At 46.9% G+C, this 27,672-nt stretch overlaps 2 protein-coding genes across 2 annotated transcripts in view; one reads left to right on the top strand and one right to left on the bottom strand.

Annotated features, from left to right (window-relative positions):
* Positions 1-286: 286 nt before the first annotated feature.
* On the top strand, positions 287-9,083 carry LOC130118107 (peroxisomal carnitine O-octanoyltransferase-like). The gene is made up of 17 exons (XM_056286454.1): positions 287-388; positions 2,104-2,226; positions 3,340-3,464; positions 3,560-3,741; positions 3,840-3,964; positions 4,092-4,200; positions 4,323-4,416; positions 4,562-4,687; positions 5,048-5,149; positions 6,086-6,169; positions 6,252-6,359; positions 6,518-6,648; positions 6,751-6,874; positions 7,233-7,311; positions 7,943-8,036; positions 8,419-8,538; positions 8,657-9,083. The coding sequence occupies exons 2-17, from the start codon at positions 2,112-2,114 to the stop codon at positions 8,775-8,777; spliced, it is 1,839 nt and encodes a 612-aa protein (XP_056142429.1). The 5' UTR covers positions 287-388; positions 2,104-2,111; the 3' UTR covers positions 8,778-9,083.
* A 1,030-nt stretch (positions 9,084-10,113) lies between these two features.
* The window catches only part of abcb4 (ATP-binding cassette, sub-family B (MDR/TAP), member 4), a 40,701-nt gene continuing 23,142 nt past the window's right edge, over positions 10,114-27,672 (bottom strand). The window contains exons 19-27 of the mRNA XM_056286551.1: positions 25,841-25,924; positions 25,428-25,631; positions 23,426-23,526; positions 21,525-21,665; positions 19,295-19,451; positions 18,970-19,167; positions 16,855-17,061; positions 14,779-14,925; positions 10,114-11,209 (exon numbers count right to left, since the gene is read on the bottom strand). Of these exons, the coding sequence (XP_056142526.1) occupies positions 11,003-11,209; positions 14,779-14,925; positions 16,855-17,061; positions 18,970-19,167; positions 19,295-19,451; positions 21,525-21,665; positions 23,426-23,526; positions 25,428-25,631; positions 25,841-25,924 (1,446 nt within the window). The 3' untranslated portion in view covers positions 10,114-11,002. The remainder of the gene's footprint in view (positions 11,210-14,778; positions 14,926-16,854; positions 17,062-18,969; positions 19,168-19,294; positions 19,452-21,524; positions 21,666-23,425; positions 23,527-25,427; positions 25,632-25,840; positions 25,925-27,672) is intronic.

Here is a 27,672-nt window from a genome sequence, read left to right on the forward strand (position 1 = left end):
CAAGGACCCCCTATCCTGCAGATTTCCTTTGCAACCCTGAATAGGCGCCTGTTTGTAGTTATTCAACCAATCAGCAATGAATTATATCAGACGTTGCACACCTTGCATAATTAAGTGCTGCGAGATGATTGGTCGAGTAAGCACAAGCGGGGCTACCTATGCAGGGTTACAATGAAAATCTGCAGGATAGGGGGGGTCCTTGAGGACTGGGTTGGGAAACGCTGCATTAGGTTGATTCAGGACGGCTAATAACTCAGTCATGCGCAGTCGCGACTTCCGGGTTTGGCAGCTGAACGCACCGGGCAGGGTGACTGGCCCGTGCAGGACGGGAGCGTTTGTGCAGGATTCGCCCACGTCGTCGTTCCTCCGTGATGCGGTTCTTCTCCGGGTGAGTCGCTGGATTTACCTTGTGTGGTAAAACGCGGGTTTAAATGTTAAAACCTAGATCTGAGCAAAGTTCGATGCCGTTGCTGATGACGTAGGCGCGTGTTCAAAACAAAACAACAGGTGGGCTTTCAGAAAGAGTTTGGCTCAGTTACACTGAAACGGAAACTCCCCCCGCGCGGGGCAGCCGCGTCACTCACAAGTCAATAAGAACCGGTTCCGATGAGGTGTTCGGTTCTATAGGCCGGCCCATAAAGTCAGTTTACCTCACTGTTGTGTCCAGCAAAACTCGGACCACCACGTTGAATCAAACTGTGTTTATTGCTGCCACAGTAACCGTCACATACGCGTACAGTATAGCATCAACCACGTCTTGCGTTACTGCCGTAAACCGACTGCCGTAAACCGGCTGTGGTAAAACTTAAAGCTGCAGTGCCCTAGTCCAGTGTTTCTCAACCGGGGGTCCGCGGACCCCTAGTGGTCCGTGGTGTAATTGCAAGGGGTGCGTGAAAATAACATATCTTTAAAAAAAAAGATCCTATGACATTTATAGAAATAGGATTATTTTACTCAAATGTGACTGAGACCTTTATCTACCTAAACTATAAAGGGTAACAGGACTTTTTTCTCTAATTACATCTGTTTCACAAGTGTAATTTATTGTATTTTAATAAGAGATCTCGCTCCCGTTTGCATCGTTAAAAGTTACTGCATAAAAATGCTGTTGTTACATATAGCTGAAAGTTACTGAATACATATTCTGTTTTGTTACACATATCTGAAAGTTACTGAATACATATTCTGTTTAGTTACATATATCTGAAAGTTACTGCATACATATTCTGTTTAGTTACATATATCTAAAAGTTACTGCATAAGAATTCTGTTTAGTTACATATATCTGAAAGTTACTGAATACATATTCTGTTTTGTTACATATATCTGAAAGTTACTGGATACATATTCTGTTTTGTTACATATATCTAAAAGTTACTGCATAAGAATCCTGTTTTGTTAACTATATCTAAGTTACAACTGAAAGCTCTTATTTTTGCCCCAAAGAGTGAATAAATGCTATAATGCAATTTAAAATGCAGTTTCTACTGTTTCTATCAAATTGCAACCCCCCTCCCCCGAGATCAGGTGGAGGGGTCCTCAGGGTAGATCAAAAATACGCAGGGGGTCCAGGACCCCCAAAAAGGTTGAGAACCACTGTCCTAGACTACAGTCACACTGTTGTGACTTATACACAACACTCACAACCGTACAAACGACAAGAACAGCTTGTACATGCAGACGATTACTGACTTCGTACAAAATGTGTTTTTGGCCAAGAAGAGTCCCCTGCCCCTCTGTTTCAGCAGCTAAATACAAAACCAAAACCAAACCAAACCAAAACCAAACCAAACCAAGCAGTATTTGTGGTTTCTTGAGATCACGTCACTTCCGCCTCTTTGTTGCAGTGTGTTGGGGGTGAGTTTATATTACATTAAAAGTGTTTTTTGGTCTACAACACGGTAAGCTAAAGGTCTTGCTTGTGAGGTGTTGTTTCCTTATTTTCCCTGTTGAGTCTTTTGAGCATATTCAGAGAGCAGACTGAATAGTTTCATTACTATAAACAATACTCTGTTGATGACAGGTCGTACACAATTGTTCTCAGCTTCTTGGAAATGGATGGATTTACCGCAAAGCTTTGTTATTATTCTACCCCACCTTAAGGCAAAGAAATGGCTAATCAAGTATCCGAGTCCCTGTCCGAGCGGACCTTTCGGTACCAAGACAGCCTGCCGCCACTTCCTGTACCATCTCTGGAGGGCACTCTTTCCAAGTACCTGGATGCAGGTAGGGCAGCGGTCCATCTGAGCATGTACACCTGGCTGCAGCCTGCAGAATCCCAGCCACTATTTGATTTGATTGGTTTAACTGTTGAATTTGGGCGAGGTTGAACGTTGATTTCATTGGTTTGGACTTGGGTTTGGGCGGGGTTAGACAGTTAGGGATGGGTGGGGTAAAATGTTTGATGTTGAAACCCGCCCCATTCTGCACGCTGCAGCCTGGTACTACTACTCCATCCGAGAGCCTGCATCACTGAAATGACGTTGTTGGCTGAATTTTGAATCAGCAAAAATACTCATTATGTGAACCTTAAAGGTTTTAAGGAATCCATCACAGCCGTTACCACTCACTGCTGTCATGCCTTTTAGGTGAACATGCTAATTCTGATTTGGCGAAATTTCAAGATGGTGTTTGTAAGATGTGTAATGCTGTAAGACGGTTCACTGTTTCATGTTAGTACAAAGCACTTTTGTTAGTAGTGGACTTCACAAATGAACTAAGTCCAGTGTTTCCCACAAGTTGGAAATATACTTGTGATGGTGTTGTGCCTCACTAGCGGTTGCAGGGTGGTCATGACCCATCGATCCATCTTTCAAATTGTATAGCTCAAAGAGAAAATGGGTACCAATGCAAATGGCAGCGCAGAACTGCTGTGGCTATGCAACAGCATGCTGTCTTTCATAGAATTCAAAGTGACTACCAAGGTGAGCAGGAAGTGCTTGCAGAAACTCCACAAAATTGTGCAGCTCTCTCTCTGTCTCGCTTTGTTTGCAGAGCGTGTATGATTGAGGATAACTAACCTCTGCTCACACTTGCTTCGCATGCTACGGCAAGTGAACAGGGACGGGATGGACAGAGTGAAGGGAGATAGTTGATATACCTTGGTGGCCGAAAATATAGAAAGTCTATGTGTGGGGAAAACACTCAAATGGAAGAATAGGAGTGTCTGAGATCTATTAACTGATCTCTTTTCAATGCATTTGCTGGATGTTTATGCCACTTTTTGAGAAATTGGGTCTGTGGAGCAAAGACAGAAAAGTTTAGATTGCCCAACTTTCTGTTTTAGCAAACCACTTCTTCCCACAACATACTGTTAATGTATGCCATGTCTGTCTTCAGTGCGTCCCTTTGCATCGGAGGAGGAATACCAGACTACAGTGGATATTGTGAGGAAATTTAAAGAGGGCGTAGGCCGAGACCTGCACCAGAGGCTACTGCAGAGAGCCAGAAAGAAGAGGAACTGGGTGCGTATCAAACTGTACATGTCATATTGTCCTCTGACAGGTGTTTTTTCTCAGTCACGGACCTTCATATTGGCTGTTTGGTGTCTCCTCACCAGCTGGAGGAATGGTGGCTTGACAAAGCTTATCTGGAGGTCCGTATCCCCTCTCAGCTGAATGCGAACTTTGGGGGCCCGTCGCCTTACTTGGAGCACTGCTGGTCCCCTACAGAAGGAACACAACTGGAGAGGGCCAGTGTTGGCACATGGCACACGCTGCAATACTGGAACCTGATACGCACGTAAGACACACACACACACACATCACACACACAGCCTTCAGACATGAATGCAACAGGGAATGTCATAATTTTCCAGTTTTTCTCTCTTCATGTGTCAGGGAGAGGCTGACCCCTCAGACAGCTGGAAATATTGCATTTGATATGGAGCAGTACAGAATGTTGTTTAATACCTGCAAAGTACCCGGAGTTAACAAGGATGTTCTTGTCAACTGCTTTAAGACTGGTAAGATACTGTGTATCTCTCATTGTGTATACATACATATGTCCTTATCTCACTCTCATAAAGCACATTCTCACACACAGCTCATGTCTCTCATGCTTGTGTGTCACTGTTGTATGTTTCATCACAGAGAGCGAGGGTCCCTGCCCCTCCCATGTGGTGGTGATGTGCCATGGCCGAATCTTCACATTTGACGCAGTTTGTGATGGACAGATTCTGTCTCCGCCGGAGCTGCTCAGGTGTTCACGATATGCTCACCGTGCACATCACGATACGTACTACCAACATCTGAGTACTTGTCAGGTGTACAAAGCCCCAAGTATACTTGAGTCATGTATGTTTGTGCGTGCATCTTCTATAGGCAGCTGAGGTTTGTGAGGGAGCGTTGTGAGGGAGAGCCAGAGGGAGATGGAGTCGCTGCTCTCACCACAGAGGAGAGAACCTGTTGGGCTAAGGTGAGGAGGTCAAAGAGATTAAATACACTGGTGTGTGTTTCTGAGAGCAATGGATTCAGTGGAAGACGACAAAATAGCATTTACATTTTATAACTAGACCACATCTGAAATACTGTCATGTCTTCTCTACCCACCTTCTCTCCAGGCCAGGGAGCATCTGATAAGTATCGATTCAGCCAACAAGACGATCCTGGAGACCATCCAGAGCAGTCTGTTCGTCATATCTCTGGATGATGCCAAACCGTACTCCACCCCAGAGAACTACACCGCGGTACGACCCAAGCATATTTCATTCATCTTTAAATATGTAGATCAGTGTTTATCATGGAACCTCAGCTTTGGCAGTTTTGTAATAAGATAAGATAAATATAAGATGAGAGAAGATATGCTTTATTGTCCCTGCGGGGAAACTTGACTTGGGCAATAGTGCCACACACAGCTGCAGTCAAATCAAATTAAATACAATACATGGCCAACAAAACAGTACAGTGGTACACCAAAGACACAATAACAATTACATACAACAAAATAAGGAAGATATGTAAAATATTACACATGCTTTGTGAGATAAAAGATAAAAATACATAAACGAATTAAATAATTTCTGTCTGACCGTGTCCCCTTGACCCAGATGACCCTGGAGGCCCTTACAGGCGACCCTGCCATCCGCTGGGGGGACAAATCCTATAATTTAATCTCTTTCGCAGATGGCACTTTTGGATCAAACTGTGATGTGAGTTTGGGGCTTCTCTGCCCCCCCCACCCACACACACACAGACACACACAGGGTGCAGGTTTTATCTACATTGTCTTTCTGTTATTGACTTGGTGGTTACAGAGGTTCCCTCATCCATTTCAAACAACCAAGTGATTCATAAGCTGTGTGACCTGAAGGCCCTCACACAGGACATACTGACCTAGATATTAGGTTTGGAAAGGATGGCCACAAAGTTCATCAGTACTCTTTTATCAACAAAATATTACTTGACTTATTTTCTTTGTTTAATGTAAGATATCTGTATCATGGTATCACCTGAAATCTTGAAAACATCAGCGGAGGAAAGATTACCAGTTTTTTGGGGGGGGATTCCCCCCCCTTTGCCCCCCAATTGTATCCGACCAATCACCCCACTCTTCCGAGCCGTCCCGGTCTCTGCTCCACCCCCTCTGCCGATCCGGGGAGGGCTGCAGACTACCACATGCCTCCTCTGATACATGTGGAGTTGCCAGCTGCTTTTTTTCACCTAACAGTGAGGAATTTCACCAGGGGGATGTCGCGCGTGGGAGGATCACGCTATTCCCCCCAGTCCCCCCCCCCCTGAACAGGCGCCCTGACTGACCAAAGGAGGCGCTAGTGCAGTAAACAGGACACATATCCACATCCGGCTTCCTACCCACAGACACGGCCAATTGTGTCTGTAGGGACGCCCAACCAAGCCAGAGGTAACACGGGGATTCAAAATGGGGATCCCCGTGTTGGTAGGCAACGGAATAGACCGTCATGCCACCCGGACGCCCCCCCAGTGAACTGACTTAACAGTATATTGTTGCCTTGATGTTCAGTGCATGTTCTCACTGCATGAGTTATAACAGTGATAAAGTACATGGTTATGTTGTAGATTATAGTATAGAGTAATTACAGTGCTAATAACCTTGTACATTGTTGCAGCATGCACCATATGATGGCATGGTGATGGTGTCTCTGTGTTATTATGTGGACCAGCAAATCAAAGCTACAGATGGCCAATGGAAGGTAAACATCCCAGCTAACATGTTTGCTGCAATTGGATTATGATCTCTTCTGGTTTATTCACAGCTCATTTCTGTGTTAATAGGGCCCAGACACCATCAGACCTATGCCTCTGCCCAGGGAACTTGTGTTCACTGTGGACGATAAGGTCAAGAGTGACATCAGCCATGCCAGAAACCAGTACCTGGAGACGGTTGGTCAACAACAACAAACACCACACTGTTAAGCTCCTATGACTCACTAATTACATCCGGCAAGTGTAATTGTGTATATGTGTGTGTGTGTGTGTGTGTGTGTGTGTGTGTGTGTGTGTCTCTTTGATTGTAAGACTCTCTGTCTGTGGTTTTACAGACACAGAACCTGCAGGTGGCGTGCTACGCCTTCACTTCCTTTGGAAAAGCAGCCGTCAAACAAAGGAAGCTGCATCCTGACACTTTTGTTCAACTGGCGATGCAGCTAGCCTACTACAGAATGCACGGCAGGTACGGTAGCTTAGATATATCACCGTGCCCTATTACGTTTCACCTCAGCACGTCATTCTGATGTTTAAATGAGGTGATGTGTTCTCTTCCATCCCCTCTCAGGCCAGGTAGCTGTTACGAGACAGCGACGACTCGCGGGTTTTACCACGGCAGGACTGAGACCATGCGATCCTGCACCCTGGAGGCTGTCAGCTGGTGTCGGACAATGCTTGACCATACATGTAGTGTGAGTGTGTATGTGAGATGGCGTTAAACCTGATTACTGTATATCGTCATGGCAAAACCACACAACGGCTGGCGTCCGAGTAGCGTGGCGGTCTGTTCCGTTGCCTACCACACTCAAAGATGGACCGGTTAAGACGAAACATTTTATCATGTGCATTTCCATCACCTGTTCAGCACATTAACTCTGAATTGCCAAAAGCTATGATCACCTCAACTTAGTGTAAAAACTGTTTGAAACATTTGTTCTTTTGATTTGGTGTTTCCATCTAGCCTTTTCCCATTCGAAATAACAAATTTTATAAAACATGCTCGATGGAAGCCCCACCAGTGGCTTAACGTTAGTGTTACTCTTCTGTCAGGCTGACGCCAGGAGGAAAGCCATGCTGCTGGCCTCCAACAAGCACAACAAACTGATGGCCGAAGCCCAGAATGGAAAAGGTCTGTTTGTTTTACTTTCTGTATATCTGATGTGTTTGTATCGCCTCTGGGCGGCACAGTGGCGCAGTGGTTAGCGTGGTTGCCTCACAGCAAGAAGGTCCTGGGTTCAAGCCCCGCGGTAGTCCAACCTTGGGGGTCATCCTGGGTCGTCCTCTGTGTGGAGTTTGAATGTTCTCCCTGTGTCTACGTGGGTTTCCTCCGGGTGCTCCGGTTTCCTCCCACAGTCCAACATGTAGGTCAGGTGAATCGGCCTTACTAAATTGTCCCTAAGTGTGAATGTGTGTGTGTGGGCCTTGTGATGGACTGGCGGCCTGTCCAGGGTGTCTCCCCACCTGCCGCCCAGTGACTGCTGGGATAGGCTCCAGCATCCCCCCCGACCCTGAGAGCAGGATAAGCGGTTTGGATAATGGATGGATGTATCACCTCTTTCCCACTTGTTTAAATTGGTGAAGGCTTCTCCTCCTCAAGGGGCTGCAGCTCACTTAGAAAATTAATTTTGTTTCAAATTCTGGTGTTACAAAGCTTACATGCCGTTTAGAAAAAACGTGTATGGGGAGTAGTGGTGGGACCTGCCTGCGCTTGCTTCTGATGCTGATTCATTTTGCATGTTGTCCCGTGATATCCTACCCAGGTTTTGACAGACATCTCCTCGGCCTATATCTTATCGCCCAGGAGGAGGGACTTCCTACACCAGGTCTCTTCATGGACCCTCTCTATGCTAAGAGGTACAGTAACAGCCATTAAACAAGCTAAATCATAGCCGGCACAGGATTGTTGATCATATGACCAGTTAATGACGTGACCTTTGGTATCCAGTCAGTCATGTCACGAGTCAGTGACTGATAGTTGCAGATGCAGAAAGATCTGAGTTTGGTTGTGCTGCCAAACACAAAGCGTAGACATTATGAATATTAGCTGGAAGGTTTTGGGGGAAGAAAACAAGTAAAACCTGAATAAGTAACATAATGAACAATTGATAAAAATTAGAAGTGACATGGTGTCTGTCGATCTTTAGGTGGTGATTTCAGTATTGAAACTAGAAGTGCAGCAGGGGTCTTTTAGTCTGTGGTGGCTGCCTGTGTGTGACTATGAGTCGTGTCTGTGCAGCGGCGGGGGTGGTAACTTCGTGTTGTCATCCAGTCTGGCGGGCTACACAACCGTCCTGGGGGCTGTGGTTCCCATGGTGCACCATGGCTACAGTTTCTTCTACTGCATCAGAGACGACAGGTAGGCAGAGAAGACCGAAGACGTTCAGACGCGCCGGGCCCGGGCGCTACTGGTGTACCCAGATCCTTTATTGAAGTGGTACTTGAAAACAACCAACCTGCGTTTCTCTTCCCTCCAGGATTGTAGCTTGCATCACAGCATGGAAATCTGACCCGGAGACCGACGCAGAGGCACTTTTCCACAACCTGCGGACCTCCTTCCATGATATGCTCCAGCTGGCAACCACCTCTCAGCTGTAACTTCCTGCAACCACTCAACATCAGAAAAAAGAGTGGAATATAACCCTGCTGTAGCATCTCATGGTTGGACACAGTCAGTCCATGAAAAAGCCAAGTTAACGACTGACAGCTAGCGACCGTCATGTTTGTGTTCTGCACAGATCAGTGCAAAGGCAAAGAATCAATGCAGCCGAGGATAAAATCCTGCAGCTCTGTCCTTCTTTTTTTTTTCCATCACCAGTGGTGCCTTTTCTGTGGTGATTCTCAGAAGAGATTTTGCAGGCGCTGGATTTTAATCTTGACAGTATTAAATCCGGCTTTAACAGAGCTTTTGTTCATGTCTTACATTTGGTGAAGTCAGAGGAGTCTGCTGGCTTTTTTGAAGAAAGAGTCGCGGGTCACCTCTCAATTTACCGGTCAATCTTCGTTCCAACCCTCACCTATGGTCATGAGCTTTGGGTAGTGACTGACAGGGTGAGATTGCAGATACAAGCGGCTGAAATGAGTTTCCTCCGTAGGGTGTCTGAGCTCAGGCTTAGAGATAGGGCGAGGAGCTCGGACATCTGGAGGGAGGTTGGAGTAGAGCCGCTGCTCCTTTGCATCGAAAGGAGCCTAGGACACATGGTGCCTTGGGCAGGCCTTCATGCGAGGGAACAAGGTATGGGTGTATTGTCCTGTTCACAAGAAGGGGATTTCCCCCAAGCTTCGCAGCCATTGGCAGGGGCCCGGTGAAGTCGTGGGCTGGCTGTCTGAGGTGGTGCACTGGATTTGGCAGAGTTGAAGATGATAAGATTTTCACTGGGCGTGACGAAGAAGGACAGGATTAGGAACGAACATTAGAGGGACAGCTCAGGTTGGACGGTTTGGAGACAAAGCAAGAGAGGCAAGATGGAGATGGTTTGGACATGTGTGGAGGAGAGATGCTGGGTATACAGGGAGAAGGATGGTGAATATGGAGCTGCCAGGGAAGAGGGGAAGAGGAAGGCCAAAGAGGAGGTTTATGGATGTGGTGAGGGAGGACATGCAGGAGGCTGGTGTGACAGAGGAAGATGCAGACGACAGGAAGCGATGGAAACGGATGAACCGCTGTGGCGCCCCCTAACAGCAGCAGCCGGAAGTAGTAGTAGTAGTAGATATAAGACTGCTCTTTGTTACTCAAAAACAATATATTTAGTGGAAAAAGTACAAGTGGTTAGCTCAATAAAATGGGAAAAAAGTCAGAACTCCTTCAGTTGTTTTTTTTTTCTTTCCTCTATCAAGTCTAAATCAGAATCAGAATACTTTATTCATCCCCGAGGGGAAATTGGGTTCAACAATTCCACTAAATTGGCATGAAGAAGATAAGTGAGTCGGTGGATAGTCGGTTGACCATAATACTTTAATAAGCATCCATGTAAAAACTAATTCTCACGCTAAGATTAGTAATTCAGAGCATTTGTAGAAACAGAACTTGATTCTTTGTACTTTCAAGAGCTTGTGTGATACAAAAATGTACACCTGCACGGCGCGGCACTTCTCTTTGGTTTCGACACGCCTGCTGTCGTGAAGTCACACTGTACAAATGGCTAAATCTCAAAAATAAGCAGGTGCAACAAAAGGGTCCTGAACACTGGCCGAAATACATTCAATGATGAGGAAGTCCAGGTGCCAGAGGCGTGTGAGATCCAGTGTGTGGGATGCATTAGCAAGTCGTGTGTGAAAGACAGAATGAGAGAGCGTACATATATCTTCAGGAATATAACAGCAGTGGTTAAAGAACGGCACTTGATTGAGCTGACTATCGAGCAACTTCAGCCATGAAAAGACCTCAAGAGACATGTCAAAAAATACAGCCACAAACGAACTCCTATCACCGAGTACAGTACAAATGAAAATGAACCAGTGGGAAGGTCGGAGGAGAGGAGCAACCATACCCCAGATGCCGGAGAAGCGGGCTTGTGAGTGAAGGATCTTCAAATCCCTCAGCTGAACAGGAAAGCCTCAGGTGGGAGAAGTGAACCAGAGAAACCTTTTCCTCTTACTCAGCAGCTACCGCCGAGGTGCCCTTGAGCCAGGATTTCAACCTCTTGTTTTCTCTAATGGAGCCGTTCAGTGTGAATGTTAACTGGGGTGTTGTAAAAAGAAGAGCCTATGTCTCAGTCAACTTTGACTGGATAAATAAAAGTAAAAACAAAAACAAAAAAAACAATCAGTGTACTGTCGGTACATCTGACTTTAGCGCTTCTCTCCGTCCTCTGCTTGCTTCCTCACTCCTTGCTGTAGCCCATCTGTGTGGTCACCAGTGTGTAGTAGACTCCCCTCTTGGCCAGCAGCTGCTGATGTGTCCCCTGTTCAACCACCTTCCCGCCCTGGAAGACGGCGATGCGGTCAGCATTCTGTATGGTGGACAGACGGTGGGCCACCACAATACACGTCCTGCCCTGGCTGGCCTGGTCCAGTGCGTCCTGTACCACCTAGTGGTTGGTGAGAAAATGGTAGAAAGATGTATATGCATCAAATTAAAGCTGTTAAACGTATTTTCTGCCAAATGGAGGTAGACGAAGTGGCACGCTGCTTTAGTTGGGGACTCCCCATTTGACTTTTGTTTTGTTTTTTACCCCCCCCCCTTCTCCCCAGTTGCACCCGGCCAATTACCCCACTCTTCCGAGCCGTCCCGGACTCTCGGTCGCTGCTCCACCCCCTCTGCCGATCCGGGGAGGGCTGCAGACTACCACATGCTTCCTCCGATACACGTGGAGTCGCCAGCCACTGCCTTTCACCTGACAGTGAGGAGTTTCGCCAGGGGGAGGTAGCGCTATTACCCCCAGTTCCCCCCTCCCCCCCGAACAGGCGCCCCGACCAGGCGCCCCGACCGACCAGAGGAGGCGCTAGTGCAGCGACCAGGACACATACCCACATCCGGGTTCCCACCCGCAGACACGGCCAATTGTGTCTGTAGAGACGCCCGTCCAAGCTGGAGGCAGTACGGGGAATTAACACATCTGATTCAATTAATCAAGGTCTTGGTCAGCAGGTCGTTAGCAGAATCAGGTGTGTTAAATTAGGGTTGGGGTGAAAAACGGCAGGATGGTAGCTCTCCAGGAGCCGGGCTGGGCACCACTGGGCAACGGAATAGAACGCCACGCTACCCAGACGCCCCGATCTCACAGTTTTTAACCCCAACCCCAACCCCGACCCTAACCTTAACCCCAACCCCAGCCCTGACCCTAACCTTAACCCCGGCCCTAACCTTAACCCCAACCCTAACCCCAACCCCGGCCCTGACCTTAACCCTTAATTTAATGTTAGACTCCGGGTGAAATGACGTCCAAATTTGGGCTGCATCTGAAATTGCATACTAGTATCCCACAATGCACTATGATACGTCACGACAACCACCAACTATGTTAAAGGACGATACAAAATCCAACAGGGAGAAGGGTGGAAGGGTTTAAATGTAAGTATGAGTTTTACTATGCTTTATACCCTTTATTTTTACATTAAAAAAAAAGAGCTGTGGGTCACTACACCGGTAGAAGGAAGTGACGTGGCTCAATGATGACGTAGTACGTCCAAACAGGTGCTGGATGATAGCACACATATGTAGTGCGTAGTATGTAGTAGGGGTGTAACACACGTAATGCATCCGTGTATATGTAGTTTTTAGCCGCAGCCATAGATGGCAGTGTGCCAACAGATAGGAACGTTGCCACCGTTACCAAGTGACGCTTTTTACACATCGGAGGGAGGCTGCACTCCAGTGCTGAAATAAAGTGCCCCGTTCTCCACCGCAGAGTTGGTCCGGACTCTTTGACCCTGTTTACACTCGGTTTTAAAATGCGCTTTGGCCGATCGGATCACAAGTGGACAGCGAGACACATCGCCGTCCACACCTGTGTCTATCATGCGTCTCCAAATGCGTCCTGCTGACCACGTGTGGTCAAATTTCGTTACTCCGATGATTTCCTGTTACGTCCTAATCGGGGACGCATCAGGACGCATTAGTGTTTACGCTACAAAATATATGTGATCAAATGCGTCCCAGACCACCTCGGCAAGTGGTTTGAGTAACCGGTTCACAAAACGTTTTGGTGGCCGTTTACGCTTGTATTTAGCGCTGTCCACTTGTGATCCGATCGCAAAAAAACGCATTTTAAAACCAAGTGTAAACGGGATCAAATGTGACGTTTTGTTACCAGTGTAAACTACTAATAAGACACGTTAGCCCCTAGCTAACGGGTCTGACCCTTTAGCCCAGTGTTTCTCAACCGGGGGTCCGCAGACCCCTAGTGGTCCGTGGTGTAATTGCAAGGGGTGCGTGAAAATAAAATATCTTTAAAAAAAAAAGATCCTATGACATTTATAGAAATAGGATTATTTTACTCAAATGTGACTGAGACCTTTATCTACCTAAACTATAAAGGGTAACAGGACTTTTTTCTCTAATTACATCTGTTTCACAAGTGTAATTTATTGCATTTTAATAAGAGACCTCGCTCCCGTTTGCATTGTTAAAAGTTACTGCATAAAAATCCTGTTGTTACATATATCTGAAAGTTACTGAATACATATTCTGTTTTGTTACACATATCTGAAAGTTACTGCATAAGAATTCTGTTTTGTTAACTATATCTAAGTTACAACTGAAAGCTCTTATTTTTGCCCCAAAGAGTGAATAAATGCTATAATGCAATTTAAAATGCAGTTTCTACTGTTTCTATCAAATTGCAACCCCCCTCCCCCAAGATCAGGTGGAGGGTCCTCAGGGTAGATCAAAAATACGCAGGGGGTCCAGGACCCCAAAAAGGTTGAGAACCACTGCTTTAGTCGAGCGGTCAGTGATGTCGCCTTGTGGTGCAGTACACCCCGTATCGAATCCCGCACCGGGCAAGAAAATAACCGGTTACACTTGCTACGAGACAGGCTACGTTAAACAGGCTCTCCGTGTTACCTCCGGCTTGGTCGGGCGTCCCTACAGACACAATTGGCCGTGTCTGCGGGTGGGAAGTCGAACGTAGGTATTGGTCCTGGTCGCTGCACTAGCGCCTCCTCGGGTCGGTCGGGACCTGTGTATCCCCCCCCCCCCGGATCGGCAGAGAGGGGATGGAGCAGCGACCGGGACGGCTCAAAAGTTGGCCAGATTCAATTGGGGAGAATTTAAAAAAAAAAAAAAGACATTAAACAGGCTAGCGAGACACCAGAGGCTTCCCACTACGGTTCGGGGCCGGGAAGCTGGAGAGGTAACGATTTAGAAAGTCAGCCGTACTTGAACTGTACTGTACTTGTCTTCACATTAGCAGCTGGCAGCTCCACATTAGGACGCCGCAGCATTAAATAGGATAATAAATAGAAATTGAACTGTGCTGGATTTCTGAGGTCCGGTTTATCCGCGTTTGCCGTAGCTACGAGGCTACGCTGCGCCGAATAACGGCCATCTTTCTCCGCTGGGGTTGCTGAGCGGACAACATCCGGCGCTTTGCGGAAGTTGCTCGGGGGTAAACCTCGGGACGTTGAACTTTGGTTCCGCGCACACAAACGTTCCATACGTGCACCGCTGCGTTCGCTCCATACACATGCGTGCCGAACTGAAAGGCCCATACTGAACATTTTCAGTACAAATACGTGTACCGTCACACCCCTACTATGAAGTATTCAGTTTCAGATGCAATCAGGCAGTCTTTTTTTTTTTACTACAATTCCCAAAATTCCGTTTCATGTTGCCCAGATAATTTAAGAAAACAGTCATGGATTTATTCCACATGGCTTCTAGTGTTGTGACTTTGTATAGCTTTTTTTTCATTTGTGTACAACGAACCAAATCAAAGTAATCGATTCAAATTAAAATAGTGTAAATAGACACATTAGATGTTTGTGAGGCAGCAGGGTTATCCACTCAGCCACCATGCCACTGACTAAAGAACCTACACACACCCAGTTCACTAGCAATAAGCAAATTAGCATGTAACATTAAGACCGCTTGCCCCGACTCCAAGTCCCTCCAATGCAGCCTGAGTGGTTGGAGGGTACATAAATGGACACTTACTTTTTCACTCTCTGTGTCAAGTGCAGAGGTGGCCTCATCCAACAGCAGTACTTTCGGGTTGCGGAGGATGGCTCTGGCTATGGCTATCCGCTGCTTCTGGCCACCCGAAAGCTGGGTCCCCTTATCGCCTGCCTGTGTGTCATACTTCTTCTCCCCCAAACAGGCAGGTACAATGATGGAGAAATACCACATTATTATCTTCCAGACTGCTAAATAACAGTTATAGTCCACATCGACAAAGAACAGCGCAGTTCATTCAGTCAAAAGTCCTGCAACTCTGGACAGCTTGAAACACATGAATTAGTTATCTTTTTAGTGTGTTGTGTTAAAGTTGTTGTGTAATCACTGGCAAACCAACAGTGACAACCTATGCCGAACATCAGGAAAGCAGCAGGAACAGACAGCATCAGTCCTGCTTTGCTGAGCCACTATGCAGCCCAGTTTGCCCCAGTATTTACCACCCTGTTTAATGTTTCACTAAGCCAATGTACAGTCCCACAGTTCTTCAAACTACCATAATACCTGTGCCAAATTCCTCAAAGATCACCCACCTCAATGACTTCAGACCAGTTGCCCTAACATCTGTGGTCATGAAAGCATTTAAGTGCATCATTCTGTCATACTTGGAAATCCTGCAGCTCCCCAATAATGGACCCGTATCAATTTATCTATCAAGCCAACCGGGCTGTTGAGGATGCAGTAAGCATAGCACTCCTGCATGCCCTGCAACACCTGGAATCGCCAAACAGCTACACACGCATCCTGTTCATAGACTTTAGTCCCGCCTTCTCTCAGACATGAACATTGACCCAGCCATATGCCACTGGATTCAGCGCTTCCTGTGGAACAGACCACAGAGGGTGAAGGTTAATAACATAACCTCATACCCTCAGTAGAGGTGCTCCTCAGGGCTGTGTTCTTTCCCCATGGCTCTTCTCACTTTACACGACCCACTAAACATCCATGGGCAGTTCTGTGAAAATAATAAAGTATGCAGACGACACAACCATTTTAGGCCTCATCTCTAACAATGATGAAACCCAGTACTGCATTGAAGTGGACCAAGCTGTCACTTGGTTGTCAAACAACAACCTTCTGCTTAATACAGCCAAAACCCCAAAATACCTATACAAATAGATGGAGATCCCATCACCACCACAGATGCTTTTAAATTCCTCAGAACATACATCAGCAGTAACCTGAAGTGGAAATTAACACTGAATACATCACTGTAAAAGCTCAACTACAACTTTACTTTCTTAGGCAGTTAAAAAAAATACCGGATCAAGCATCAACTTCTTGTTCTCGTCTGCTCAGCCATCATCGAGTCCATCATCACATCTTCTATTACAGTATGGTATGGCAACACAAACAGTCAAGCACGGAAAAAACTACAGCGGATTGTCAACAAGGCATCCAAAATCATAGGCAACCCACTCCCCTCAGTTGAATCTCTGCATACTCACCGGACCGTAAAGTGAGCAAAGAAGATCATCTCTGACCCCTTACATCCTGCGCATCACATCTTCCAGCTCCTTCCCTCAGGGAGGCGCTACAGGTCACGGTCCACTAAGTCTAAACACTTCACAAACAGTTTTCCCCCTAGCTATCAGGACTCTGAATTCCTCCCTCTAGTCCCCTCCTCACACATTACTGGCATATGTTATGCATATGCATACATACCATTCAGCTATTGTAAGTGGTTGTGTGTAACATGTTCTGCATCACTGTATTGTTTCGTGATTATATGTGGTGTGTCTGTCTGCTGTGGTACTGAAAACAAATTCCACTGGCCTTGGTCATGTGGCTAACAAACAATCTTATTATTTAAAACTGTTATCTGCCAAAAGACCTTGAGATCTTATCTTATCTATAACAATCGTATTATCTATAACTGTGATCTGCCAAGGTCCTTGAGATCTTGTAGACATAACAGATTGCTGGCTATAGAATCAAACACAGGAACAAAGTAATGCCTGTGTGTTCTGAACCACTTCAGTGGTCAAATCAGAGACCCCTTTGAAATAACTGAAAAATGGACGGTGTTTCTGTGGCATTCCAACGTTCAAATCGTACCTGTGGCAGACTTTCAATGAAACTGTGAATGTTGGCTGCTTTGGCGGCTGCCTGTATTTCCTCCATGGTTACAGTGCGACTGTTGTCTCCGTAGGCGATGTTCTCAGCCAGGCTGCGGTCGAACAGCACCGGCTCCTGTGAGACGATGCCCATCTGGGCTCTCAGCCAATGGATGCTCAGCAGTTTCACATCCCTCTTGTCCATCATCTGAAACAGGAAGAGGAAGATATAGAGATCAAAGACAAGTGCACAAAGGAGGTGAGAGAATGGGGGAAACAGAGAGATATGGGGATACAAGAGGAGTGGGCAACGTTTGGACAGGAGGTCAGATTTTTTCTTTTTTTTGTGTGTTTTTTGATTTTCCCCCTTTTCTCCCCAATTGAATTTGGCCAATTACCCCACTCTTCCGAGCGGTCCCGGTCGCTGCTTCACCCCCTCTGCTGATCCGGGGAGGGCTGCAGACTACCACATGCCTCTTTCGATACATGTGGAGTCGCCAGCCACTTCTTTTCATCTGACAGTGAGGAGTTTCACCAGGGGGATATAGCGTGTTGGAGAATCACGCTATTCCCCCCGAGTCCCCCCCCCCAAACAGGCACCCCGACTGACCAGAGGAGGTGCTAGTGCAGCAACCAGGACACATACCCACATCCGGCTTCCCACCCGCAGACATGGCCAATTGTGTCTGTAGTGATGCCCGACCAAGCCGGAGGTAACACGGGGATTTGAACCACCGATCCCCATGTTGGAAGGCAACGGAATAGACCGCCACACCACCCGGACGCCCAGATTTGTATTTTTCAGGGAAAATTTAGTCCAGGCACAGCGAATGGGAGTCACAGTGAAAGGAACCTACGCTTGCATGACAGTGGTTGTGATTGTTATAACCAGCATGCATCTGGCAGCGGGGTGTTGAAATGGAGGCCTTTTGATAATATGAGAGGTCCAGAGATAACAATACATCTTTGATTCTGACAATGAACAACAAACACCACCATTCAGAAGCGTTGGTAGCAACCTGATCTGGAGACACTAAACTGGTTTGTGCAATACCCCCCCCCACACACACACACACACATAGGGATCATAGGTGTACTGTCAAAACACAGTCAAGTCAACATCCTGGCCTGCTAATGAGTTACCAATAGCAAGTGGGCAGCAGGTAGGGGAGACACATTCTGAAGCCTCGTGAGCCAAGTGGTGCTGCAGAATGCAATTGTATGTAGTTGTATGTATGTGTGTGTGTGTGTGTATATGTTAGAGTTTGAATCGGGCCTGAAATTTCAAACCCGACCCGAATTCAGCTCCACATTCTCTTAACAATGGCATTTCCCCACAGCTGAAAAAAAAAAGAGCTTCCTCGTGAAGTCTTATAGAGGACACGGGCCAAGAACCGGAGTCATTATTCTGTTTCAAACACGCTTTATCCGTGAAAACGGCCTTGAATTTAGGCCATATAAGTTCAAATTAGAATAATGAAAAAAATCTCGACCATGATATCGGGTACTGAGCAGGACAGACGCAGTGCATTTTCAAGTCTCATTACACGTATAGCCTAAAATAAATACATCTTGGAACATAGGCCTACAAAGTAAAATAAAATGAATAACTTACTGTTAGGTGTAATTGCAACATATGAATTTAAATAAATAGGATAGGCCAATGTAAGAAACTGTGAGTATGCAACAGGTCCAGGTAGGGGACTTAATCTTTTTTTTTCATCTGGCGTAACCAAAATGTGCTCGGCTGAAACCAGCTCATCTCGTCGGCACCCATTCTGCCATTTCTCTGTAATCCAGAAGAAGCAGGCCAGCCCAGTCTGATGCGGATCAGTTAACTGATCTTTCATTGGTCAGTCATCAGATCGGATGTAAGGAGGAAGCTTGTGATAGAAGTTGCTCGGACAGACTACAAATAGATAAATAAATACAACCTGAACCCGACGTGACCCGAAAATATTTGAGAAAGTAAGACTGAACCTGACAGTCGTGTTCAGGCAGGTATGTCAAGCTATAGTGTGTGTGTGTGTGTGTGTGTGTGTGTGTGTGTGTGTGTGTGTGTGTGTGCGTGCGTGCGTGTGTGTGTGTGTGTGTGTGTTTCTACGTCTGTCCTCACCACTGTCCCTTCTCTGGGGTCGTAGAACCTCTCCAGAAGCTGGATGGTGGTGCTCTTGCCACAGCCGCTGCTCCCCACCAGGGCCAGAGTCTCCCCCTTGCTCACCTGCAGATTCAAGCCTTGCAGGATGGGTATTTCGGGGCGCGAGGGGTAGTTAAATCCGACATCCTTGAAGCACACGTTACCGTCAAATCCATCCTGGAGGGTTCGAATTTAAAAAAAAAAAAAACAACAACAGGAGAGAGGAGCGATGCATTTCTATGTCTGTGGTGTCTTATTCTTATATTCAGAGGTTTTTGTGTTGTTTTTGTGTAGTGAGGTGTACCGGGGACTCTCCCTCTGATGACAGATTGTCTATGAGGGGCACGCTATTGATCAGCATCATGAGGTGAGAAGCTGAAACTTTGGCTTTAGCGTAGTTTGGAGTGAATGAGTTGGCCTCCCCGACAGCCATAGCTCCATAGAGAACAGCAGAAATCACCCTGAGAAAGAGAGAGAGTAGAGTGAGAGGAGAGGAGCGAGATGAGAGAGTGAGAAGAGAATGAGAGAGAGGAGAGAAGAGAGAGAGGGGAGCGAAAGGAGAGAGGAGAGAGGAAAGAAAGAGCGAGAGGTGAGAGAGCGGAGAGAGAGTGAGAGGAGGAAAGGGGAGAGAGAGGAGAGAGAGCGAGAGGAGGGAGAGAGAGGAGGAAAGAAGAGAGAGAGAGCGAGAGGGGAGAGAGAGAGAGGACAGAGAGCGAGAGGGAGAGAGAGGAGAGAACGAAAGAGCGAGTCATACAATAAAAAAAGCTGTTTGAACCTGAATTGCATGATGAAATTGAGTTGTACTTTCTTCGTCCATTTGTTGCAACAAAAATTTGTGGTTTTGCTGCCAGGGTCAAAATGTCACAAAAAGAGCCCTGCCTAAGGGCACATGCTACATCTGTGATCCTGACACCAGCAACCCTCTGGTTGTTAGCCAAACCCAGTTTTCCTAGCCAGACCTGGCTGGGATACCGTCTGGCGACCCGGCGGTTCTTGGCTAGCTTTTCTTTCTGGTGTCGGCCACCCACAACTTTAGTTCCCGTGAAGCGAACATGGCGGTACAAAGTCCACTTTAAAAATTTTACCCCTTCGCCTTTCAAAGAGCTGCAAAACTGTCACGGCTCATAGCCACTACTGTGACAGGGTTGAAAACAATAAAAGGCAACACGTGTTTGTATTTGAGTTACAGATGATAACTCCTGTACAGTACTGCCCTCCGCCCACGTAACCTTTGACCCCAGGATAAGGACCTGCTCTGTCAGCTGGCCCTACCCAACATGATTCATAATGAGACAAGAGGATGACTTGAGTGACTAAGCTGTCGCTGCATCTAATTCTTCCATATTAAATGAAGAGATGGAGTAAAAGGGGTAAAGGGGTAAATTTCAGTCAGAATCTGGCTTGCTGATAAAGTTTCACATCATTTAATCTCAACTTTTCCTCTTTTTCTCTCATGCAAGATGATATATTACCGATGTCTATAAACGACAATGGAGAGAATTCTTTGGGGGAAAATGTTGTGTCCCTCTGTTTATAACTGTAATTATACTCTTCTTTTATTATGATCTTTGGATTCTGTGGTCTTGCAGGACCTTGACACGCCATAACCTTTGGATTTGTAAAACCACGAGAATGCAATGAGTCAGTAGCTGCACTTTCGCTGCCGTCACGGTTTGGACGTTAAAACGCTTGTGACCACTGGGCCGCCACATGTGCCAGGTTTCCTTTGTCATGGCGTGCTTATTTGGTGGACCTTTGTTGCCTGAGATACGGAGGTCGATGACTCCGTGCGGGTTCCTTGCCTGCTGCGGGGCAAGATAATGATTAAACATCATAGTCATCTCCCACCTGCCGCTGACTGCTGCATCCGTATGTACTCTTTGTGTAACTTAGTTGTGTGTACATTCAACTCAGCCAGCCAGGTAGTAGATGTCAGGATGGAGCATGAAACTCTCAGCCGGACTGTTTCTTTAGGTCGGAAGAATTTTCACTCTTCATCTGAACAGCCTCTGCAGTTCTGATGGGGAAAGCCAGCATTTGTTTCTGTGGAGATGCACTCCTCCTCCTGTTGAATGAACGAGATCGTGTTTGCCCCCCTCACCCCCACCCCACCCCCACACCTGACATCTGAACACGAGAATCTATTTGGTTGAAAGGCGAAATGTCTTCAAAGCTACAAAAACGGTCCAGTCATGGGGCGTCAGGGTAGCGTGGCGGTCTATTCTGTTGACTACCAACATGGGGATCGGCGGTTCGAATCCCCGTGTTACCTCCAGCTTGATCGGGTGTCCCTACAGACACAATTGGCCGTGGCTGCAGGTAAAAGAGCGGGGTAATTGGCCAGATATGATTGGGGGGAATCCCCCTCCCCCAATTTTTTTTCCCTTTATGATTCCATTGAAATCAGTATTTTGGAACTGGTTCTAAGTTGGAACCAGTTCTCAATGCCCAGCCCTATATGTGATGAAGCAAAAGTCAGGTAGGCTTATCAAGAAGTCATCACTACATCATGACCAGGTCAGGTCCTTACTCACAGTAATACCCCTTCAAAATCCATCCTGCCCGCCTCAATCAGCCAGGCTCCGAAGCGGAAGCAGCCTGCATAGGCAAAGTAGATCATCGCCTGTGAAAAGGAGAAGGTAATGCCAAATACATGGGCCTTCTTCTGGGCATTACTACAGAGAGAGAGAGAGCAAGGGAGAGAGAGAGAGAGACTTTAAAAATGACTTTATTTAACAATTAAGGATCCCTCAAAACAGGCCAAACAAACTCAGGTGTGCATAAATAGAGTATAGAAGAAAAAAACAGACAAGCAAAATCAGACACATAATAAACTTTAAACAACCATTTCACAAATCCAAAAGAAAGCAACATTTCTCCTGCCTCCCCCAGCAGAGCACAGAACTCCTTCCACTGCCCAGACTGCGCTGAAGCATCCAGATGACTCACTGTCTGATAGTGAGCATTTCTCCTTCTGATGAGCATTTCTCCTTCTGGGGACTGCTGCAGCTTTTCTTGATGCAGTAACTTTTTTCTCTACCCTGAACCGTTTCTTCTCATTCAGTACTTCATGTCCAACCAGCTTCTGGAACATCATAAAAGACTGAATGAGCTTATCAGTGTTCTGAAAGTTAATCTTTCACTTTTACTGACTTACTAAAGGTCTCATCTAAAAAGTCATCGATTTCATCCAGACAATGAAGATCACTGTTCGACCCAAAAACAGCCCCAGAAAGCTGGGCAGTGTCTGAGTCATAATCCATGTGCTCCTCGTCACTCATTTCTTAACTGTTGGGTAAAACCTTTTAATCTGTAGTGCTGTCCTTCCTGACCTGATCACTAGCAGACCAGCCCTGCCTCATCAGTGATGTCTGCATTAGTGACCCCCCCGCTCTCTGCAGACACCCTGCTCTCTGCTGCCCCAGCATAAACACTGGCGACGGTGCCAGAGGCTGAGCAGGAGGTGGCCCCCCGCACCGGTGGCCAGGCTGGGTCGCCGGTGGCACATCAGCACCTTCAGTACCGGTGTTTCCTGCAGCCAAAACGGTGGCATTAACCTCAGTCTCTCTCTGCGTGTCTGATATTGCCACATTCATGTAAAAACTATCTCCACGCTTAACTCTGAATGACACATCCAGGTCTGAGTGGGCGAGTCCAGGAACATGAAGATCTGGTGGCTGAGCGCCAAAATGTGCTTCAGTTTGAGATCTTTACAGCCCAAACCAACTTGTCTTAAACCTGCTAGTAAACTTCCCAATCCTCCGCAACTCTTTCTCCAGCAGCTCGGGACACCAGACACAGTGATTCTGGTGGATGGTACCGCAAGAGGAGACACCTGGACTAACATGTCCTGTAACACCACATCGCTGTCCACCAGCTTATGAACAAACGGCTTCTCCTTAACGAATACCACCACTGCCTCGTTCACACGAGAAGCATGGGCCAAACTATTGTGACCTGCGACCTCTCCCACAGCTAGCAACACCACCTCCATCGGCACACCGGGGCTAGGTATGAGCCTCACCCCGTGTCTGAGGGACAGGCAGCGTCTCAGCGGATGCCATCTGGCCCATATCAACACTGCTTTACAGCTCTGTTTGTAACTATAAGCACCAAGGGGAAAAAAAGGATAAACCGTTACCTGGCCATGCAGAAACAACAGAGTCAGGAAGAGGTTTAGAAAGATCCCACAGAACAGAAAGAGGTTAAAACTCCACACTCACCCAGCATGCAATGCAGTGCAGAGAGAGAGAGAGCGAGAGAGAGAGAAACATGGGCGTCAAAGAGAAGATCATTATGAGCCTCACTTTACTCATACAATATTACTAACATGAGCCCACAGTTACATTTAGAGAACATTTATCAAATCTCTGTGGGACCGTATTCCTGAAGATGAAGGAAAGAAGTGCATCGTTCATCATGACATCACACATACTTGTAAGGCACTTGCAGATTTTCTTGGAATAAAGACTCAAACTTAGGTTCTCTGGTCAGAGATGCAACAGTCCGAATATTCTCTATGGCCTCTGTAGCAATCTGGGGAGACACATCATCAAAAAAGATTACTACAGTATTCCACTTATCAAGTCAGTATTCCCTGTTCCTACATGGACAAGTGGTACTCCATTATAAGACGATTCGATAAATAATTTGTAAATGAATGAATTTGTAAAATCAGTTAATTTGTGAATCGTGGCTTCCCAGAAGACCGAGGCAGTAGTGACCAGCGAGGCAACTGTAAATGGCGAGGTCCCAGAATGTACCATTACTGCAGTGCAGCAAACACGTTACACATATAAGCAGTGTTACATTATCATATATCAGGCGTCCGGGTGGTGTGGTGGTCTATTCCGTTGCCTACCAACATGGGGATCACCAGTTCGAATCCCCGTGTTACCTCTGGCTTGGTCAGTTGTCTCTACAGACACAATTGGCCGTGTCTGCGGGTGGGAAGCTGGATGTGGGTATGTGTCCTGGTCGCTGCACTAGCGCCTCCTCTGGTCGGTCAGGGGCGCCTGTTCGGGGGGGGACTAGGGGGAATAGCGTGATCCTCCCACATGCTATGTCCCCCTTGGTGAAACTCCTCACCTGTCAGGTGAAAAGAAGCAGCTGGCGACTCCACATGTATCGGAGGAGGCACGTGGTAGTCTGCAGCCCTCCTTGGATCGGCAGAGGGGGTGAAGCAGCGACCGGGACGGCTCGAAAGAGCAGAGTGATTGGCCAAGTACAATTGGGGAGAAAAAATCAAAAGAAAAAAACATCATATAGATCATATATAGTGTTATATTATGGTTATTATATGATAGGCACATCTTTAACATGATCAGTCTGCCATGTTATGACTGCTGGGATAGGCTCCAGCATCCCCGCAACCCTGAGCAGGATAAGCGGTGTGGCTAATGGATGGATGGATGGATGTTATACAGATAAATGTTAAAAGTTATACAGGCAAATGAAATTCTATGACTTTGGTGGCAAAGCTGTACTATAAGCCCTCAAACATGGTCAACACATTACAACCACACAGCATCAATGCCCAGATGCTTGGCATATTGGATGTGAAAAATCACACAATTGCCCCCCCCCCTTTTCTCCCCAGTTGCACTTGGCCAATCACCCCACTCTTCTGAACTGTCTCGGTTGCTGCTCCACCTCCTCTGCTGATCCGGGGAGGGCTGCAGACTACCGTGTCTCCTCCGATCTAATTCCTCTCACCTGACAATGAGGGGTTTCGCCAGGGGGACTTAGCGCATGGGAGGATTACGCTATCACCACCTCCAAACAGGTGCCCCGACCGACCGGAGGAGGCACTAGTGGAGCGACCAGGACACACACCCACATCCGCAGACAATTGTAGAGATGCCCGACCAAGCCAGAGGTAACACTTGGATTTGAACCGGCGATCCCCGTGTTGGTAGGCAACGGAATAGATCGCTACACCACCCGGACGCCCTGCACATTAATTTTAACAGTGGTAATTGGCTCACAGACATGTTATGGGTGATCATGCTACGAGCACCACAACAGCTGTCGATAAGTTCGCCAAAGCCAATTGAGTGTTTTGGAGAAAGGTAAATTGGGGGGAAAAAAATTCCACGTTTTTTGGGAATTCAACATAGCATGTTAGGTTAACTTCACCTGCCTCAACAGATGCCAGAAAGTGGGCGGTCTAAAATGGAAAGGTACCATGTCTTGTTGTGTGACAATATCTGACAATGGAAATATATCCTGACGACCAGGCTGTATCTGTTTGTGTGCATGGGCACGTATATGTGTGTGTGTGTGTGTGTGTGTGTGTGTGTGTGTGTGTGTGTGTGTGTGTGTGTGTGTGACAAAAGCATCGAAACACATTCAGAATTAAACAAGAAGAAGAAGAAACACCTAACTTAATCCACATACAACGTTTACACTAGTGCGCCACGCTGACAATGCCCCACCTTTCCAGCCTTTTCTAGTTCTTTCTTGTCCTTGGTGGCGTGTCCGCTGAGGAACTTCATCTGAATGGCTCCACCCACCGCCATGACCGGCACCACGGCTAGGATGAGCAGTGTGAGCTCCCAGCCGTACACGAAGGAGATGATGATGCTGGTGCCCAGGTTGGCGATGTTCTGGGCCAGTGTGGCCATGCGGACCCCCGTGGCCTGAAGGGAGGTGAAGAAGGGGGAGGAAAAGGGGACTAGGCTTCAGGAATAAAAGGTTTGCAAGAAGGAATTGTGGAGGTTGGGTGTGACAGAGAGGTGTGTGTGTGTGTGTGTGTGTGTGTGTGTGTGTGTGTGTGTGTGTGTGTGTGTGTGTGTGTGTGTGTGTGTGTTTGCTTGCAGGCATGTGATCCCTCGCTTTCATGACTTACCCCCTGTACTTGGGCAGCATCTGTAGCCAGTCGGGTGGTCAAAGCACCAACACTGTTCTTTGGATCATCAAACCAGGAAAGGTCCTGCAAGACAGCAGAGATCGTGTTCATCCAATGAATCATTTCTCATCCGAAAAGAACAAATGTGAAATTCAAACTGAACATGGTGAAACATGGCCGGCGTTGGGGGCGGGCCAGACTGGGCTGTTCCCGCTTATTTGAACTCCTGGCCTGCTGACGGCAGCCTCGCCCTCACATATCAACCTGTTTGTGATTGATGTCATTTTTGACCTGTCACAGCGTCGCGTCACTTGACTCGAATTTTGAATGAAGTTGGCGGCTGGAGTTAGCTAACAGTGTAGGAACAGAAGAAGGCTAAACCGCCACTTCATTGATACGATCGCAATCAGGCTAACAAAATGAACATCAGAAATTAGTTGGAAAAAAAAAGAAGCCTATCTCAACCATCAGGGTCCTCGCTCTCCGTGCCACCAGTGCTGCCACCAGCCCGTGAGCCCTCCACCTTTCTTGGCGCTACAAGATCGCCGCTGCCACAACCAGCAACATCGGCCCCCCGCTGGAGTACAACATCGCCGGTGTCGCGGTGCCACAACCGGCAACACTGGCCTCCTCAAGCTCAGCTTCAACAGCTGCTCGCTGCAGCTGCTAACTGGATCAGATGAGAGCAGGCACCCCCGCAGCGATCGGTAGCCCTGGATGACCTCAGTGATAATATGCCTGACCAGATAAAACTGGACACTTTCCCGTTCGAATGATTTCAGGGAAGAAACAGACTTTTGCAACTGCATGGTACCACAAGAGACAGTAGCTGCCCCCCCGTCTCTGGAACTCTCTCCCACAAGACATTCACAGTGTTGACTCTTTCCACCTTCAAATCCCATCTCAAAACGCATCTTTTCAAACTGGCATATTCAGTCTGATCCAGACTTTAATGGTTACACCCACATTGAGTTTTGCGCAGATGATGATTTTTATACCTATCTGTTGTATTAACTTATTATTGTATACCCCTGCTTTGATTGATTTTATGATGTCTGACACAGTGCTGCTTGTTTTTAACTGTTTTGTAGCTGTCATTGAGTGCTCTAAAAGTGTCCTTAAATAAAATGCATTATTTATTTATTTATTTATTTTTTGTTATTATTGTTAAAACCTTTACCAAATCAAATATGCGGATAATAAATCAGATTTCCATACTAGATTGGTCCAGGCCCGGGTTGCCAACGGATGCCGCTGGTACCGTTGGCCAGCAAGGTACCGGTGGGAACTATGCTACTGTCGGGCGAAGGAGAAGAAGAGGGAGAAGGCATGTCCAGAGGCAATGGGAGAGGAGGAAGGGTAGAAGTGTGGAAGGGAAAGTTGGAACTTTGAATGTTGGCGCTATGACTGGTAAAGGGAGAGAGCTGGCTGATATGATGGAGAGAAGGAAGGTAGATATACTGTGTGTGCAAGAGACCAGGTGGAAGAGGAGTAAGGCTAGGAGCATCAGAGGTGGGTTCAAACTGTTTTACCATAATGTGGATAGAAGGAAAAATAGGGTAGGGGTAATCCTGAAAGAAGAGTATGTCAAGAGTGTATTGGAGGTGAAGAAAGTATCTGACAGTGATGAGTATGAAGCTGGATATCAAAGGTGTGTTGGTGAATGTTATCAGCGCATATGCCCCGCAAGTTGAGTGTGAGATGGGAGAGAAAGAAGAATTCTGGAGTGAGTTGGACGAGGTAAAGGAGAGTGTACCCAAGGAGAAGAGAGTGGTGATTGGAGTGGACTTCAATGGGCATATTGGTGGAGGTGATGAAGAGGTGATGGGCAG

The sequence above is a fragment of the Lampris incognitus genome, chromosome 9 (genome assembly GCF_029633865.1).
Source record: "Lampris incognitus isolate fLamInc1 chromosome 9, fLamInc1.hap2, whole genome shotgun sequence".
Taxonomy (NCBI): Eukaryota; Metazoa; Chordata; class Actinopteri; order Lampriformes; family Lampridae; genus Lampris; species Lampris incognitus.